Genomic DNA, 21,137 nt, shown 5'->3' on the forward strand with positions numbered 1-21,137 from the left:
GTTTTCAAATACGGTCTGCATCTTGCAATTCTTTCAGCTCTATACCTGCGTTCTTCCATAAAGCACAGGTAATAAGGTTTAATAAATCTGTCACTTGTGAAGTGCCAAAGAAAATTGCTTTATTTTGGCACTGTAATGTAGCACATACAGAACATCTTAAACAATCTCTTGTAAAACTTGGTAATCTCAGCATAATCTTTGATAAACAGTTGTTTGCCACTCCAACAGAGTCTCTCAGATTTTGTTTTAGACTTCAATAAAGAATTTGTCTTGCCTGCAATATGTTCATCCAACCAGTTATCCTCTTTTTCATGGCAAGACAACAGCTGGAAACAATGGAATTAACATGAAAAAGTGAATAGGAAGGAACGAGGAACATGGCTTGCTTATTCAGAAACAGGGGATGTTCTCTGGAAAGCACAACTCAATGGGATTTAGCAACAGTAACAGACCAGTCAAAGAAACAACAGCCTCTCCACACTAGTAGTTCAAAGCATGAGGACTATCTAATCCAGGAAGGAGAAGCAACTTGTGTGGGTCAGCTCTGTAACTATTTATATAACAATAAACCCTAAATGAGCCAAGAAATACAAGTTCTTGCAATTTCAGTCAACACTTGTTTCTGCAGTGCAAAGAACAGGGCCACTACCATATCCCTTTCCCAACCATAAAATGGAAATTGCAAGATACTTGCAATGCTTAAAAAAAAAAGTAAAGCAAGCTGTCAGGGTTATAAGATGAATGGAATACACTGAACCTAATCAAATTCTGCAAATCATTGTTCCCTAGGTCAACTAAGTAAGCACTACTACTAATTACATAATGCAACAGTGGGTTTGGTTTTCCGGTGTTTTGGTTTTGTTTTTTGTTGTGTTTTTTCTTTTTCCTCCCCTTTAAACAGCAAGGGCTCTAAAACCACAGCCATTCGAACAAACCAGGAGGAAGCAGCTTCAAAACAACCCAAGGGAGGTGACCAAGCCCAGTCAAGCTGCAGAAATCCCTGCCACCGAACACCAACCATGCAAGTTCCCAGGAGATCAAGGGAAGAGCAGGCCAGCTCCTGAAACCAAAACCCATTACCAGTTTCAGTGTACACAGAAGTCCATCCACCTTAGGGAAACCCTCAGCTGCAGACTAAAACCCAACACCTCACCTTACTTTAGCTCCAGAACTTCCTCAATTCAGAATACTGTACAATAACATACTAACTGTATACTATAATAGTATACTACATAAGCGGTCATGGCAACAAAATAACTTGCTTGAAATTGGCTTACTCCAGATAAGCCTACTCAAAAAAATTTATTCTTACATAAAAGCTAGATTGTTTAGCTACTTAAATTACATTATTAAAGCAAAAGCCACTGCAGTTATAAATTACAATTCCACGTAAATGTAGACCAATCTTGATAGAGCAAATAACATGGAAAAAACACTTAACTTTGCCATAACTCACATAACACACCACAGACAAAAAAAAAAAACAACTAAATCCTACAACCCCTTGCTTTCAGACTAAAAAAAAAAAAACACTAATTTGTCAATTGTCTAAACATGATGTTAGAAAGAAGTGGTGTATCAGAAGCCACTACTTGTTTCAAGAACCCCAGCCCAGACTACATTTTAAATAAAGCAGCAGCAGCGGCTTCATAAGTGGAAGGATTTTGCTATAGCTGGAACATTAACGCAATTTTAAGAAGGGATTTCCCCAAAAATTCTCACTCTGTAGTTCCAAGGTGAATGGAGAAGGTAGCCTAAAAATGAAGCTGCCAGGAACCCAAGCAATAGACCCAATTATTTGCACAGCTGCTTATTTCTGTCAGGTCTCAACTGCTTGGGACAAGGGGTTTTGGTTGTTTTGTTGCTAAGCAAATCACTTGCTGATTTTATTTATTTACTGATAGTGTCTCAAACAAGCCAGTTCAACCCATTCAAGAGCTCTTACCTAACCACTTCAGATAAAAAGAAAGTTACGTTAAAAGGAAAGAAGAGGGGCTGGCTCAGATGGGAAGGATGGCACGCAGTCCCTGACACCTACGGACAAGAAGCCAGAGAACATGAAGATCACTAAAAGATGCCTTTGTTCATCTCCCAAGGAAAACAAAGATAGTGTTTTTATTTTCAAATGCTTCTATTTTCATAACAAGACATCAGAATTTAACTGTTCACCACCTTTAACCTCTGTATTAGACCAGTCAATGATGTATCTTCCATTAACATGATACAATTGTTTTCCACTATTTTACACAGTTTCCTAATGACTGTATTCTGCAATACTATGTTAGCACTTATGTGTTCACAGTACAATTCTGGTGGCTTTTTTTTTTTTCCTCCTTAGAGTATGCAACATGCTGGGGAAAAAGCCAAGTACTGCAAGTCCCAATAACACCCACTGTTTACTCTTCAATCGAATGTTACCACAAAATAAGTATACCTCATCTGCTGTTTGTTATTCTTCCTTAGTTCTACCTTATATTTGAAGATATTTGAAGCATGTTTATGTTCTCAGCTATTCTCCACAGAGTGGCTAGTGTTCCTAATTGAACTGCGAACAGAAAAAGGAATAGCATGTATTCGCGTGCTTTATACATTTGGGACAATTTCAAAAGGGACTGAATTCCCCCTAATTTTTATTTTTTAAATAAATAAGCCAGACAAAACACACATCCCTTTAATTGCCAAAAGAATTTCACAGCCTATGTTTCTATACAGGGACAGCAGAGTGCATCTAGGACTGAGTTAGGTGCTGTGTGCCTGCCTACCAGCACGCTGGGCCCTGTCATCCCCTCCTCTCCCCTACATCTGCTGGGGGTTACAATCCAGGTAGGACTGCTACATTTGTGCACATTAACTTTCAAGCCCTGTTCTACTACCAAAATAATGTTAATTAAAGCAGACAAGCAAGCAACTCACAAACACCACCTTACAGCTAATGTTTATAATGACCGCGACCATGATGAACCCTTTGACATAGCACTCCCAGAGCATGCTGACATATACATACGGTTTTGGTGGTGTTTTTTTTCCTTTTTATGAAACAGCCATTGATCAATTAAATATCACAGCACAAGGATATTCTTTTCAGACTACTCTCTCTTTCCAGCTCTTATATTACTTTTTAACACCCCCCAAACTGTAGAATTATTCATATCCTCATTAGTTTTAATGAAGAAAAGCTGGTGTTCCAAATGCTGCAATTATCAGCTTTCCCTCTCCCGCATGTGGCCAATCATCAGGTTTTCTAAACTTTGAAGTGGCACAGCTAATCAGCATAGTTGCAAAACCCTTTATGCTGTACCATAATCTTTTCTGCAGTTTCACATCCAAGAAGGTGAAGATCAACTCTTCTACAACAGTTCTGCCTTCAGGAAAAAGGGCTTGTTGACTGCTGACCTCTGGTTAGATGAAACAGTAAATAATAACACAAAAATAAATAAGAAAGCCCCCACACCTATCCTACACTAAAACCTAAATTCTCATTCAATAGTGCTATTTGTTATGCAGGAACAGAGGCACTGCCCAACACACAGGGCTGGCTGAAACATACTACATATTTGATTAATTGCAAGTCTCCAAACAAATTTACTTCTCCTATTTGTGTTTGAAAAAGAAGTGTAATACAGAAGACTCAAACTACAAAGGTATTACTTGAATTGCCATCAAGTGAATGCTCATGCTTAGGTATATACTATAACACTACTACAGAAAGTAGGCATATCTTCTTCAAATTGTTCCAGCACTTGTGAAGAAATATATATTTTGTTTCAGTTTAAAAACAAAAATACAAGATTTTGCACTTTGTCAGACTGCTTCATAATACAGAATTAGTATACCTGATTTGGGTTGGGACAGTGTGGAGGCAGTGGAGAGAAAATACCCTGGCAACAGGTCATCTGAACAAAAATAATTAGAGTGGTCATAACAACTGCCCTAAAATGCAACTTCATAAATGCTAAAAATTAGGAGCTGAACTATGAAAACACAATCATATTATCCCCAAAGCCTTAACCCTGCTCTGAAGAGTCATAAGAAGGTTACAAGGGACAGGATAAGAAATAGTCTTACATTGTATCATAGAGCAAAAGGAAAAGCCATATACTATTTAAAAATATATATATATATATTTTTAGTGTGAAGCAAATATTATTAACACTCCTGTGCTTAATACAAGAATTGCCTTTTGGTCTCAGGCACTTGTTTCAAAGCGTATCCGAAGTTCAACACTACTGGTCACCTGCTTCATTTGAATTTGACCTATGCTCCATGTTGTTTGCTAAAATGACGCATCGAGCCCCTCGCTAACAAGCACTTCCAAGGCAGTAATCAAGTTGTGATTATGTCTGTGGAATGCTAGCATTATTTCCCACCTTTCCATTCCAGGTTGTTCAATCCACAATTACAAGCTGCTGCACTCTGCTCCTGGATAACCACAGGGCTCTGTTTTCCATCACTGCCAGTAATTCAATCAACCTGAATATTCAATATAATATTTTTTTGAAGTACAAGAAAAAAACACTTAAAAATCTATGGCCACATACAAGAAGCCTTTTGAGTTTGCTCTACTTCAAAGTACGGATTAGAACTTTAAGCTGCATTAGAATCACCTCAAAATTACCTAAAGCCTTTCAAAAGCTTTGACAGAAACCCAATGAGGAGTGCCAGGGTTATTTGCATTACATCCCAAAGCCACTCAATCACTGAAAATAGCAAGATTCCCAGCACCTTTAAAAGACAAACACACAAATCCATGGGGCAAGATGTTTCCTCAAAACTCACTGTACACTGAAGTACAACCCTTCTCCATGTTGTAATTACCAAGAGATTACGGCCACTGCGTACAATGGACTGTATCTGCACAAAGGAATAGCGCCCCTGCCAATTCCAGGAGGAGTCAGACACCTTGGGCATTTCATGCCATTTCTCTCCTGGGAGCTGATTGTTAGAGTCAACCAACCTGTCTTGAATTCGCTCTCTTTTCCTATAAATAACAACAGGAAAGAACAGACTTTCATCACCAAGTACATTGTTGAACAAATGCCTAGAAGTATATACTGAACAGCAGGCAAAATAATCTGATTCCTTGAAACTGAACACCTTCCTCAGCAAGGGTTAATGACCGGTTATTTGTTTAATTTAGCTGGCAAACTAGAGAAGCTAACCCTCCCTCTGGAGAACCAACAGTCCAGTTTTAAGAAATAACATGCAAAAGCAGTGTCACTTTATTGAACAAAATCTGTTCACATTATAGAAGTGGCATACCACAGCGCTGACTCAATATGATAAAGACTTGCTCTTTCCGCAGTCAGGAACACAGATCAAAGGTTTGAATAGCAGTAAGGACACAAAAAACACACCCTTCAGGTAAACTAAAGTCCTCTGTATATCCCTTTATACAGTTTACAATCTTTCTTAATAAGCATATGAAAATTTATATCCAGAAGATCCCCTTCTCCAGTCAGCAACTCTTGAGAGTGATAATCACAAAATCAGTCACCAGAACAGTGAAAATTAACATTGAAAATAACATAACATAACAGTGAAAATTAAATTAACTATAAGTTATTTGTTATGTAAACTATTAAATTAAATGGGTACGACGTCCTTAGTTTAAAGTAATTCACTAAATAACACAAGGCTTCACAGGAAAGATACAACACAGTGTTCAAGTCTACCCCATTGTACAGAAGGAAACCCAGCTAAACATTCCCAAGTTCTGCCCAAGAACCAAAGTACGTCCTTTCTCCTGTTCCTTGGACTTTGCTACAGCAGGTGACATGCCCATGTGGTCTGACACCCACGCAAGCACTGCTTTACCTCCGAATATACTAAGCATGCTTGACCCTGCCATGTAAAGGACGCAGTCAGCTTTCTGCCTACTTGACCAAACACTTGGCATCAAACCAAAAAGTACTTTGGACCAAATTGAGTTGATTACTGGGGTTTTGAATCTTGGAAACAAACCTATTTAATACTTTAACCCATAACATTAACACAATTGGTTTTAAAAACTGCATCTATAGAGTTAAAAATTATATCTTTGTATTAAAAAAAACTATCAGGTGATCTCAAGGCCTGCAGCGAGAGGAGATAGATGCATTTTTTTTTTTATATAAATGTCTTCACAACCATACATATGGGCCTAAAGAAGTTTTTGCTACAAATTGGAAGTTCAATAGCTGAGAAAGGTGAGCACAACATTTAATAAAGTTATTAATCAACCACTACAAATGCAAACCTGGTGTGGTTACGCTGAATGAGAAGGACAAAGCAGTATTAGCATACTACAGAAGACATGGAAGAGGCCATTGGTGGAATTAACACAGAGTTCTTGAAAATAAACAGAAATAATAATCCAAGCTGCAACATGTGCAACCATGTTTGGACCAGTCCCAGCCTAAATACCTGCATACTAGTCAAACTTCTGCAGAAAGGTAGCGCAGAAGTTCTCCGTCTGTGCTGGTGTTCTAAACCAGAGAACAGCAATTTCAGAACAAACATCTAAAAGTGGCAAGGGAAAGGAGCAAAAAACAAATGCTAACTACTTCTAATATGGAATATATCAAAACTTATGATGGATTTCAAGTTGAGTTTACACAAAAGAGAAGAGGTTTAGATTCCGTGCTCAGAGACACATCCCATACAATTCTTAATTTAAGCCATTTGGTGCTTCAGAGTTCAAGACAGGGAGCATAAGGGAAGACATGTCAAGTGTGATACTCCCCATCACGATGGATAGTGTCAACATTTTTCCATCAATATATACTGCTTTTGTGGAAGAAAGTCAGAAAAACACCTTCAGTTTTTCTTTAATTCACAAAAACATTAAAATATAGATTATAAAAACAACACCTGCAGTATACTGCAAAATTGGAACAGAGAAAAAGTGGTCTCCTATGCAATATGCTCCAAATAATCATCACTCTTGCCAATGTAAAAATAAAAGGATCACAGATTTTCTTTTCAGAGAATGTTAGGAATACTTTCTACTCTACTTCTGTCAAGCAACACAAAACTGATTTTGAAGAAAAAAATTACAGGATTTTAAATACAAGTTAAAAAAAAGTCATCTAACGAAAAAAAGCCTTCAACTCAACTATTCATAACAGTTACTATAAACCAGTTCTGAGGGTCAAAAGCAAGAACTTCAGTTCCATACAAAGATTATTAATAAAGCCAGTGGGTAGTTTTAACTTCATATGCATCTGCTATTTCAAAACTAAACTTGCGACCCACAGTTATCAAAGTTCTTCACAAAATACATTTTGTACCCACTCCAGCAGTTTAACTTCAATGCCACCAAGGTACAGCAGAGTACCACAAGACACCTAGTTCCTGTTGCTACATTGTTTGTTCACCTTATTAGCATTATTCTACACTAGGCTACAGGAATTTCCTGATCATACTGTTTTTACTTACAGCTTTGATTCTTATGGGGTAGATATTAAGATATATAAAAAAGTTTAGGAAACCTTCCTTAAAGACTGAACATAAAACGTTCTAAGAAACATGTCATCTAAGGAAAACTTTTCAGTAGTGTTAATATAAAATGCATTAGCACCATATGAAAGACTCCTCAGACTTTAAAGATGTAAAACATTGAGATCAGGAAAATCTCAGTACTCTGAAACCCGGTTCTTTGATTTCTTATCAGTCACTAATCTCTGTGTAGTCCCAGGAAGGCAAGCAATCATAACTTGAAAGTGCCACTAATATGACCTGGGTCAAGCTAAACCTAGCAGTTTAAGCTTAGAACCTCAATCAACAGCAAATGAAGACATTTCTTCAGCAAAAGAGCAAGTCTTCATCTTCTCTAATGGAGGTTCTTCCAAAAAGATGATTAGCAACTTGATTGCATTAACTTGATTGCAAGATCTACCATAGTGTATTTTATTATCCTCTTGAGAATTATACCTTAAAGTTAAAAACGCACTGGGAAAAGTGTACTTTTTAAAAAAAACACTAATTACTATAATTACTAAATCCTGCTAAATAATCACAAGAGTAGAACTTGAGTTCATCAAAAAGTTAGCTCTTATTTAAAAAAAAAAGCAAAAAAGACATGAAATGTATTTTGAAAAAGGAGGACAGTAACAAAATAGGCAGAGATTTAAAACTGGTTACTTTTAACTAGTAAGAAATGACACACATGAAAAAATACAAATTGGCAAAAACAGTGGTATAAAGCCATGTACTATTTTCATGCTGTTCAGGGAAGGCACAACACATCTTTTGACTTTGTTGACTAGCTCTGCATGTATTTTCATCTTAGGTTTTGACTATTGCTTGTTTTCAGTTCAATTTTCAAGAACACATAACAAACAATGCCTCTAACCAAGCTGAAGTGTATGCAGGTCAACTTCACTAATTCTTAAAAAAATCACCTCTAAGAATTCCTGTTTGCCAAGTATTGTCTTTTTTACATCTACAAATTTAACACCTTGCCATTTGTTCTATTACTGTGCATTTCCATAAGATACACAAACAGATGGATGGCATTCATCTGAAGCATCTTTAGAATACAAGCTCCAGGTAGGGACTACTTCAGTTTTATAACAATGAATACATCCAAACAATTTTTTTCTGAATATGAGTAACGACTCAACTGGTATGAAACATCACCGCAGATACCACATTTACATTGATAAAAATGTGCAACTTAAGCAAATTCAAATTTTAATTCTAATTATCAAAGACTAATACTGAAGTATTGATTTTCAACTTTTACACACCATTCATTAGCTACAAATTACGTGTACATGCTGACAGGATGAAAAGATACTGTGTATTCTCAAGGAAATATTCCTGAAATGGATTATGGGGGAGGAAGGAATGCAAACGTTTCTAAATTTCTAGTATGATGTTAATATATTCAATATAAAAATTAGTTTTAATATTTGAAATTATTTTATTATTTCAACTTTATTTAACACCTAATTTCTCTTTACAACACGTGTCTATACATACATATAAACATGTATATACATTTATATGTCTATACATACATATAAACTTCTACATATGTCAAATTTTCAACAGCTTCATTGCTATTCTCTAAATACTCCATTTGGCACACCACATAACTCATCACCATCATGTTTCATGGAAAGAATGTAACAAAATAAAAAACAGTGGTTAGAAATGGCAGCATTAACTAATACCTTGCCACAACAAGGCTACCTTATTTTCACTCATTTGCCAAACATCAAGTGTATATAAGCACGTGTGTTAAACGCCAACATGAATAGACAGAATTCCAAATGTTACATCAAGAAAAATCTAAGGAGGAAAAAACAACTTGAGCCAGGCTAGCCTTATGAAGAGAGACACAGAGCTTCTTTCTGCCAGGATACGTGAATGCCCATCTCATTTGTGACCAGATGTACTTAAAACGAACTCCCTCCCTCCATTCCTCTCATTGTTTGAGGAACAGAAGCTAATTGCTTCACTTGTCTTACCCCCAGTTGGTTACAATACTTAGTACCCAGATGACAAAACATCTTCAGACTGAGAGAAAGCATTGCAGTGGCACAGCTGAATTCTCTCCAAAACACAAGTGATCCAGGTCCCAAACCTGCTCCCTGCTGTATATCTATTGCTTTTTAATATCCATTTTTAAAAATACCAGAATACAAATAAGATAGAGGGATCAGTAGAAAATCAAATTAGAAAAGCACAAACCACAATTTTGCATGTATCTTAGACGGAAAGGACTAACTCAAGAATCCCCTTCCTAGCATTCAAACAGGGAGCTGTACTCCAAAGCTATCATGAATCCTATTAGTGCCACAGATCCACTGTAGCATTTAAATTTCTTTAATCTAGAAAAGTAATGTAATACTATGGCAAAATGAAAAGCTCTGGTGATTACAAACGTTCAGAGAAAGCATTCACAGTTGAGGACATCAAAATAAAAACATTGTAATGGAAAAAAAGTTTTGGAGTCCATCTGTTAAGGACCTTTAAAGCACATTTTTACTTGTAAAGTAGCTACAGCTGAAATAAGGAACCCTTGTAATATGTGCCAGGACAATATTCATTTTAAGAAAAAAGACTTTATACAGCACTAAATATGTAAAAGCTTATGATTTTCTAGGATAAACAGGAGGTTAATTTATGCATACAGGCACTGTGTTATGGCTGTATATCTGTAAAACTGAATTTTCTTTAATAAGCAAAGCAACATTTGACCAGGTGTCTGTTCTTAAAGCTACAAACTTACCTTGAACCATATCACTAGACCTGAAGTTTATTACAAGAATGTTTCCAGTAACCAGGAGCACATGATAGTGTAATTGCACACCCTGGAACGTAATACTACACTTAAAAAATAGTTATTTTAATGATTACACTAATGAGTTCTGAACTTCCAACCTACGTGGATTCAGTTTCATAATTACACAGCTTGAAATCCTCATCAGCAAATCCAAATGCTCCTGAAATCCAAATCATTTTATAATCTTGAATAATGCATGGCACCTCTGCAGCAAGAAATTAAAACAAATTTCATAAAAATGCAAAGCTTCATAATGTGTGTTCTAAAAGAAACTGCATTACTGAAATAATGTGTTGCTTAGTAAGTTCTAGTGATTTTCTACCCCTGGTACTCACAGTTCAGATCCCACTTCAAAAATAAACAGACTAATTCGTATCAAAATATCATTTTATTTATATATATATATATACACACACACATATATGGTGATTCATGGCATACTCTACTACACAGGACTGAAATCAAATATTTGTTTCCTAAACAAGCACTGGCTCAAAAAGGCATAAAACCTTTTCTTCCTAAGAAGTGTGGTTTTTTTTTTTCCTCTCTCTCTATATTTTTTACTATTATTTTTAAAAGGCTGTAGCTTGACAGGAGTGCATACAATTTCATCAATAGCAAACACAAAACTCTATCTTAATTCCAAGGGTCAGCAAATTAAGGTCTACATTTCCCCTCCCCCCCCAAAATGTGACTGTCCCCCTTCCCCAACATGCCTTCAAGAGAAAGAATTAACCATAGAAAATATACATAAGTATAAAACCATACATAAAGCCTATACAAACTCAAATATTTTTTGGCAAGCATTGACGTGGTCCTTTTTAACAAATCCAATAGGTTAAGAAAAGCCTGTGACTCAAGATTAGGGGAAAGGCCATCACTGCAGTCAATGCAAAAGGGTAGCTACTCTATTCTGCTCTAGGATTGACCTGCATCTCACTTTTTTCTCTATTTTAAGGTACTTAAAATCATAAAGGTTTTTACAATATGCCCTTTACTGATGCTTCCCCTCCTTGTAGATGTAAGATGCTCAGCTAACTATCAGACACCTGAAAAATAACTTACATGGACTCCCTTGATAGAACAGAAGCTGCACAGAGGTTTTATTCACAGCAGTGTTTCTGTGTTCGTATCTTCATTGGTCAGAACTAGCTAAGAATATTTTTGTAAACAGTACTGTGGAATTATTACTATCAATGGTAACAATTTCATATCCCAGTAACTTTGATTATGGGAAATTACAACTGGAACATCATATTACAAGTTATTTTACAGGAAAGAAACAGACTACTTGGAATGTAACAAAGCTAAGAACACTATCATGGCTTTGGAGATTGTAACTTTACTACTCAAAATAAAGAGTTTCATTTCTACCAATTTAGGGTTTGACAGAAGAATGAATTGTTAGTTACCCTTTTTGTTCATCAAATTTTAAGACTTACATACCTATAGGATCTCATTAGCGAAACCACGAGATGTGAAAGCAAAAATCAGAAGCAGTAATAGCCAAATACCTACATATATTCTGGCAGTTATTAACCATAGCCTGAAAACTACACTTCAAAAAAACACACAGTAAAAATCAAAATCAAAGAACTACAGCCCTTACATACCAGCTTGCCCAAGGTTCTGCTACTTCATTTTTCCCCACCTTAAAACGTACCAGGCTTTTGATGTACTAATCCTTATTTTACCCCATTAGGGCCAAGAACTGAAGATTAGAACTGGCTGCCTCGGGACAACAGGTCTCTCAACCAAGGCATTCAAACTTACAGTAGCACAGTCAAGACTCTGCCAGCAGCACTAAGTATCAAAACTCTGGAGGGTGTATTTGCTGCAACCAGTTTAACAGCCCATGAAATCAAATACATCAAAACAATAACTTGGCTATGGTACTAATCTATGCAATATCATAACAAAACACTGCATCTCAAAAACTGAGTCCAGGAGCAACAAAAATCATCTTCCAATTTTTCCCTTTATTTCATGCCTTCTTTGGCGCAGATTTATGGAAGACAAAGCATTTGAGTTACCATACACCTATGTGGACTAGCCCACATCAATTTCACACTTAAAACATTACCTCCGCATCATAAGAAACCAAAAGTTCCTTTCTGTGCTACCAGATACATATCATATATACTCATTCTTTATATCAAAGGGAAATATATTTTCAAAACCTTCTCCGGGGAAAAGTTGAATAATATACAACAACTTGTAGAGCAGCGTACACCACAGCATACACTTCAATAAGTCGAAGCTCTCAGCCGTAACAGTCTTACATGGCTTGCTTTTTTTCTATACAAGTGTAATATACTGCTGTACAACAAACTAAAGAATAAAAAACTCCATTCCGCATTGCGGTTATCAGAAAATTACAAAACCCTAGAGAAAATTGTAGACAGCTCAATTAGACAAAGGTCTAGAGTCTGAACAAAATTTCTCTCTGTTAAGTATGCACAATATGTATGGGTCATATGTTTCAGTATTAAACCACACGACAAAAAAAATGGGTAAAGCCCAGCATTTTCAGGCTCTACTGACCCACTGGAAACTAACTGAAATAGGGCCTCTTCCAATGATTCACAGTTACAGATTTTAAAGCAACAATGCTATAGCTCCCCATTAGGAGAAGTTCACTGAGAATTCCAGAGCCCTTTATGATTAAATTTATATATTTTTTAGATCAAGATACTCCTGTCTCCTTGCCTTGTGATTTTGACTTCATTTTACCGTTGATCAACCCACTTGTAGAAGTCACTTCCTTCAACATCTCAGATACTCTTCAGCCACAACTTTACTTACACAAAAGTTACTTCAGTTCCAACTTCCCTTTCCACTTCGAGGGCAAAATGATGGTATGCAGGAAAAGAAACTGTCCAGAGGTGGAACAGCTTCCATAAAACTTAACTGAAATAAACATCGCATCTTACAGTGTGCCATCACCTCCACAGCTGGAATGACAACAAAGGTCTCGAGAGTCACACTTGGATCACAAAATAAATGCTGTGTAAGTACTATAACCACCCAGCACTTACAGTGACTAAATCTACCTGGAAACAACAGATAAGTTCAGTGGCTGCTAAAAGAAAGCATGTCTGTCAGGTACTCAGAGACATTTCCTTCGTACAGTTTATCCTGGAAGTTGATATCCGCTCTGAATCCAAGATTTTCGCACTTTGCTGAAGCAACTACTCCAAACCAACCTCTCATTCACAATACGGCCTTGCTCTAAACTCCTCATTAAAACTAAAGCTACTTGCAAACAACCCTGTCTGAAGTAAGGTTTAAGAAGGTACTTAGCATCCTCTACAAAAAACAGCTTCAACCAGATCTTCAGATTCTTTGCAGGAGCACGTGAGCTCAGTAACTCTTTTCAAATCAGCAGCAGACAATTTCTCCAGCATTTGGAGACCTTCCAGCATACGTTTTCCTAATATCACATTTCTGCTGGTAGTGAATCAAGAAGGAAGAGTTCATTGACTTTGCTATTTATTATTTCATTAAGAGCTTGGCTAAAATAATTTGAACTACACTTGATTCATACTATTTACTTGATATCATCATTAGAAACATTTAAATGACAGTTACAATCCCTAAAAATCTTTTAACTGAATGTCACTGTCAGCATTTCATTTATGTTGCTCTGCATGCTTCAAAACCTTCTGCAGCTGTTAAAAACATACAGGTCACCTGTATTTAACCAAGGAAGAGTCCAAGATAAAGTATTTCTGAGACCACACAGCCTGCTGGTTATTCCACTATCAGCACAACACTAAGCATCATCATCACATGCTCTTTTCCTTCCATTCCTTAAAAATACATAAATAAAACCACCACACATCACACCTGGTCTGCTTAAATGAACTGAATTGCTAACAAGGCAAGCAAGCGTTTGGAGAAGTTAAGCTTACAGTATCTTCTAGGCTGACAAGCCTAGATCTTTTGCCAGCATCACTGACTGTATGAGGATACCGTTTCTCCAGTAAGTTCATCAGCTTTGGTGGTCAAATCGTAGACGCTGCAATATTGCACTTCTATCAGTGTTACTTGCACCTGCATGGGGAGTCTTACCAAGGAGGAAAAAGGAAAAAAAAAAAGCCACCCTTGACGGTAGACAATCACATCCTACTTCAGAAGGGCTCTGCTGATAGCTGCAGAGCTATTGTATTTAGTCCTATCAAGATAAAGATTTCTTTAAGTCAGGTTAGATACAGAACTCTACAGGGAAAATACAGTTTTTAATGCATTCAGAGAGCAGGACTGTTCTGTTCTAGGAAGTTATTAACAGTTTAAACTCTTTTCCTGTAAACTGAGCAAGTTTTAACTTATGAACATAGAGCTCTATTACATCCTTTTAGTCTTCTAAAGTGTTTATGAATATAGGAAAACATAACTCCATAAATAAATTAGAGGAAAATCTAGGTAAGTACATCAAGTTTATTGAGTTAAGACGTGCCAAACACAGGCTCAGCATACACAGCAATATGAAGGGAAACATTTTGTATTCATTTTTGGTACAAGAAATTTTCTTACAGCATTTTTCTCAGGCAAAAGTAATTTCAAGTGAGAGATCTGTTAAAAATAGCATACAAAGAGGACTCCACTTACAGCTAAAACACATTAAAACTGGACAGTTTAAATAGCCTTTTTATTCAAATGACAAAGTTTGAGTTTCTGTATTAAACTACCATACAGAGCAATCAGGACACAAACCACTTGGCTAGATAACTCAGTGAAAACAAACCGTTTTAAAACTGTTCAACATTAGCTTTGACATCCCATTCAGGCCATAGATTTTTATAGCGACAGCACAAGGGGCTCTTGCCATAAAGAATTGCCAAAGCACTTCCACGACATGTTACCAAGCACATCTAATACTAATTTAGGACCAGTTTATATGCGCAAGGAACAGGTTACCTGCTCTAGCATGCATAACCATGCAGCTGATAGCAATTAACTTCATCCACTGTACTGCCTATTATCCAGTTCTTAAGTTAATTTCAAGTTCAAGAGGAAACCATGAAGTTAACATCAGTAGAACTGCAGAGCGCTGCCACCACTCCTAATAAGGCCCAGCAGGTGTCCCAGCACCACAGTTTCCCACCGCTGGAAGCTGACCATTTCTTCTGCCCTCCTGGTCTCTCAGTCATTACCCACCCATGACAGCACTCTGCTGCTCACCTCAGGAGCAGCTGCGCCTCCTTAATAGGCTATTGTTAAGGACTCTCAAAAGCTTTTGAAATTCCAAATAAATTACATCTGATAACTCTCCCTGATTCACCGTGTTGTTGCTAAAGTGAAAGAATTTCAACAGATTAGCAAGCACATTTTCCTTTGCAGAAACTGTGCTAATTTACTGCTATCAAATCATGATCTAGAGCAGATTAATGCTTCAAGAAAAAGCACCAGCTAGTTTCCTCTGCCACTACAAAGGAGCTTGATGGTCAGCAATGCCAAACAATTTTGTTTAAAGGCACTGAGGTTAAGTGCAATGCTTATTTTTGTATAGACTGACTGATTTCCTGAGAGACTGCACTCCTGTCTTGGACACAAAGGAAAGAATGACGAGAATAAGGCAGCAACAAAGCTGTGGCCTATTCATTTATCACACATTCAGATAATCCTAACCAAAGAAAATCAGTGCATAGATACACATACCAAAAATTCTTTCATCTATTTATGGACTTTAAACACCAAATTAGATATCAGATATATTGGATCTCAACATCTCCTCCCCTTTTTGCAAAGCTTAAAGATACCCTAGCCAATATTCTCAGTGTGGAATAGCAGCGGCCAAGGCTCAAAGGCTAACAAGCTACAATAAAACCATTACAAAATATTTGTAAGCCTTTTATAGGGCTGGTTCTTTGTTATCTGATCATACTGAATCCTGCAAGCAGGTAATATCAGTGACTTCAATATACATGCTCTGAAGGTGCTACGGCCCAATTTCACTCCCATGAAAGAATTGTTTGACCCCTCAACCAGTAGCCCCGTTATGTGATTACATGTTTCTCCTCTAGTTTAATAAAAAAAGCCATTGCAGCTACTGCTGTTCAGTAAGTCTTACTTATCACTGTTTCACCAAGGCCTTCTGAAGAAAAGACAGCAGTGATGCATCACCTATAGACACACTTGAATGTACCTTGAATGTACTTGAATGTACACCCTTATTTGTACCACATGTCATTGAGACATCACAGGAAGGGAAATTGAGGATTTTGCTGTATTCCTAAACTGTCTCAGTCTACTCCAATGAATAACATCCTGTTTTGCTTCCTCCCTCATGCTCCCCCCCAAAAAAAGCCAACCTCAGAATCCCACCTAACACTTTTATAATAGAAGATGCTTACATTTACAGTTGTGTAGGAATTTCATCAGCAACAATTTTCAACCATAGTGATACCCACTGATAAAGTATAGTAAGGCTTTGGGAACAAGTAGAAAATTGGATGATATATCAAATGTTCTGCAAACTACTGCTCAAGAATGCATGAATGTTTGTCAGTACTAAATAGAGGTAATCCAGGGTAGACATGTTAGCTTTTATTCTATTTATATATATATATTTTTTTTTATTTTATATTTTTTATTCTATTTTATTTCTATTAACTGATCAGACAGACAAGTAAACCATTTCCATTAACTCTGATTATTTGATTCTATGACATCTTATGCTGATGGCCTTATGCTTTGTATAGCAGTGCTAATCCTCAGAAAGCAATTGGTTTCCTCCAAACCAAAAAGGGTTTTGTACGTTTCAAGTATACTTTCAATAAATAAGGACAAACAAGAAATGCTAATTGGACATACAAAAAAAAATAGCTTCACTGATTTTAAGAATTCCCATACAAACACCCATAAAATCTCATGGAGGCACCTCTTAGGCAATTTGCTAAGGTACAGAGAAACAGCATCTCATTAATTGTAAGCAAAGCAATGTACTTTTTATTAAAACAAACAATCAAACAACATGCAGAACTAGCATTTCTGTTTACAATACACAAAGTTATTTTTGAAATCACCAAGCATATGGCACCTTAGGTAGACAAAGCTATAAACATATCCCACATTTAGATCTTCAGTTTCAAGTCACTAAACATTTTTTCCCTGTGATTTTATGCAACACAAAGTACTACAAATTTTATCTTTTTTTTTTTTTTTTTTTTTACAGTGAAATAAGTCACCAGTTTCCCAAGCTATTTTTTCTGATAATTACAAAAACATTAAAAGGAACTCCTCTGCATCTATTATTTCTCTACCTAGGGAGGACACCCGTAGCAAACCACAGAAACTCTGTGAAATACAACACAGTTGGGGCAACTGTTCTTGTCAACACAGAATTTGTCTGTTTATTTTGTCACACATTCAACTATGACATTTGAATGACTCTCAGAAACTTAATTCTAAGCAGAAGAGATTATCAAAGACATTTTAAGTGGCATAAAAAAAAGTCATGTAAAACTCTCATTCCTTCACCACAGCTTTCATATAGCAATAAAAGGAAACACAAAACTGCTTGAAAAGGTTAAGTCCTTAGACAACTGCTAGGTTCCTCTGATTATCTTCATTGTTTTGGTCATGCTTTCCCCTTCACCCTGCCCCCAGTTCTACTCCAGAAACAGTGCTACAGCACCTATAGGCAGATGTGTTTAATTTAAGGATATTCAACACTCACCTCACCTGCTGGAGATACAAGAAATTAGAATGTAGCATTAGTTATTTGAAAAGACATAGCAAAAAGCAGTAGTATTTTCACTCAGACTCTACCTTATCTTTGTCTTCCACAACATCTGCCAGCACATCATCAGGGTCCAGGATTCCTCCATCTGTGTACTCCAGGTGGTGAATATTTACCCAGTAATTTGAATCCTGTAAGAGACAGACAAGTATTCTCAACCTAACCTTGCATGCTTTTAGCGCCACCAGATGAAGCAGTTTTGTATCCCATCTCCTTCACACCCATTTCCCTCTTAAACCGTAAGGTAAAAGCTTGTTCTGAAATTGAAAATTATTGAAAGAGGAGAAAATGAAAACTGCAGACATAAGACACTACTTACTATGCAAAAAAAAGTCTTCAGAATGTACATTTACATTGCCTTATCGTACACGTGAATTCTTAGGTTAAATACTTGCAGAGAGTATGCTCTACTCCTGCACTGGATGTGAGCCTTGGTCAGGCTTATGAGCCACAGTAGGCCTCGATGCGACCGTTCCTTGGCCAGGGCCATGAAGGAAGGAGGACATTGCCTTCAAGCAGGTACCCGCTGAAATCCTTCATGGGGAAACTACGGATCATGTCAGAGCAAAAGAACAGTGTGGTAAGGAATCCAAGTCAATCACTTCATCTTACAAATACAGTGGCTGAACGAAAAATGTGGTGGGGTAGCTTTTCCCCCAGCTCAGCTACAGCTCAGGATTAACTCCTGTTACATCAGTCCTCCACTGTCCGCAGGCAACACGAGTAATGGATGAGCACTAAAGGGCTCTCACTGATCGCACCTCAGACTCTGAGGAGTACCAGAACTTTCCCTGCTGGGAGGTACCAGAATGGCAGGTTCAGAGGAAAATCCCAAAATTGCCTGTAGTATTCTTCCATCCTGGCTATATTAATTCACAGCCAGTTGTCTCATGGTCCTACAAATAGCAGTCCCAAGTGAAGAGCTCCTTGAGCTCTCCAGGGACTGCAGCATCCTCAATCTTCCCAAGCTGGGATGCCTCTCAGGCACCCTGAGGAGAGGAGCACCTCTGGGCCGGCTCCTCAAGGGACAGGCTTGGCCACCAGCAAACACCGACCAGGAAGCAGGTGAGTAGCTCATACCAGGGGGTGATCTGGCAGCACATGACTGGATTTAGACACCCACCAGGACCCTGCAGTAAGTTTTGGGTGAATCTTACCATCCTTGAATCTTTTCAGTTGCTGTTTCTATTGTAGCAAATTCCACTGAAATCATTCTGTTAAACTGGTTGAAGATCAAATGCCGATTAAGTGCTGTTAAAAATCATACAATCTAACCTTGTTATTTACCATAAAGATGTAAAATAAATCTTAAATCACTGCTACATTACAGTGGTATAAATTCAATTCTGCAACAGTAGTTAATGGAAATAGCTGAAAACACTTGTGTTTGTTGGTTGTTGTTTTTTTGGAGTAGCTGATAGTTGGACAGCTTGAGTTATAATCAGCGCACACACAATACATATATCCATGGACACACACATCTCCTAACAGTTTCTGATATATATTTATTTAAAAAAAAAAATACACAATGTGTATACATACATACACAGACAAACGTGTAAAAACATTCACCATTTTTCTCCTCTGAGGAGGTTGCTCAGGCTACAGTTGCAAAAAAAAAAAAAAAAAAAGAATAAGTAGTAAATCCCAGTTTGTTTCCAGAAATTAATGCTCTCAAGTTGCAATGCAGCACTGTATATCATATAAACAAGGATTATGATAGTTTTCTGAAACTAAGTGTTTTCCTCATCCATTAACAACTCCACTTCAGTAACTGGGAGCTTAGCCATCCTTCCACTGACCCTGAAGCCAAAAGGCTCAGACAGTACTTATCAAGAGCCTCTTTTCCAGACATGAAATACAAACAGGGGTGCAGGCACACAGCTTAGTAACCATTGTCCCCAAACCATAACAGCTAACTGCGTACACATAACTTGCCAGGAAGACAGGCTAAGTGGCAGTTCTATCTGAGCTTACCCTACCAGAGCCAACTACTGGCGTTTAACAAACACATGGCAGCTCACCAACTCATAGCAACACGTTTGAGCGATCTATGGTACCAGCATCAATTCAATGCTTATCGAGGCATCTTCTACAGCACACTGAAGAGGAAACATGCTTGCTTAAGATCACAAAGCATATCTGAGACCTCCATCAAATAGTATGGAGACTGGCCAGAATAAGCTAGAATTAAGGATCAAGAAACTAGCATGTGCACACACAGCCTTAAGAAAGGCTTCAGAAATGGGAAAGAACACTGCTGAGGCATGACATGCAATCTCAATGATTCTACTTACTGTATCTTCAATCCCTTCTTCCCTGCCAAGTCTTATTAGATCACTGTTCTCAGAAGCAAAGTGAAGCGCAATAGACGCAGCATCCTCACTAGCAAGTTCCTGAACGCTGGTTTGGATGTTCCCCTAGTAATGAAGTTCCTGAGAAGTAGGTATATCCCACCCCGTATTTATTTATGGCCATTCTATGACTTTTGGCCATCAATGGACAAGGGATAATTAAGATAACTCCATTGCAGGTACAGATGTGGATCAACTTGATCAGACTTTTTTTTTTTAATCATTAATAGGCAGCAGTCAAAACAAAAGAATTCACAACACACAAAAACCCTAATAATACCAAAAGGTCAGCTCATCATGCTGCAACCAGCTTCACTGGTGAACTCTCACAGAATGTTTCTCCTGTTCTGATCCACCTACCTTCCACAGTTCAGTTTCAATTCTGACATGTACTGGTTTTGGCTGGGACAGAGTTAGTTTTCTTCACAGTTGCTATGTTTTGGATTTGTAACCAAAACAGTGTTGGCAACTCATAAATGTTTTAGCTATTGCTGAACAGCATTTACACAGTGTCAAGTTCTTTTCTGCTTCTCACCCTGCTTCACGAGTGAGCAGGCACAAGATGCCTGGGAGGGGACAAGGACAGCTGACCCCAAGTGCCTAAAGGGATATTTCATGCCACATGACATGGTGCACAGCAAAAAAGCTGGGGTAAAGGAAGGGATGGTTAGAGTTGCACACACAGCTGTTGCTTTACCTATTAAATTGTCATTACCTCAAACCATGAGTTTTCTCAGTTTTAACCCTCCACTTCTTTTCCCCATTA

General features: G+C 37.5%; 1 protein-coding gene across 1 annotated transcript in view; it reads right to left on the reverse strand.

Moving 5' to 3' along the window:
- PARD3B (par-3 family cell polarity regulator beta) overlaps positions 1 to 21,137 on the reverse strand; it is a 401,848-nt gene that overhangs the window by 356,207 nt on the left and 24,504 nt on the right. Inside the window, exon 2 of the mRNA XM_035571245.2 lies at positions 18,047 to 18,148. Coding sequence (XP_035427138.1) covers positions 18,047 to 18,148 — 102 coding nt within the window. The remainder of the gene's footprint in view (positions 1 to 18,046; positions 18,149 to 21,137) is intronic.

Source organism: Cygnus atratus, chromosome 6, assembly GCF_013377495.2.
Source record: "Cygnus atratus isolate AKBS03 ecotype Queensland, Australia chromosome 6, CAtr_DNAZoo_HiC_assembly, whole genome shotgun sequence".
NCBI classification, from domain to species: domain Eukaryota; kingdom Metazoa; phylum Chordata; class Aves; order Anseriformes; family Anatidae; genus Cygnus; species Cygnus atratus.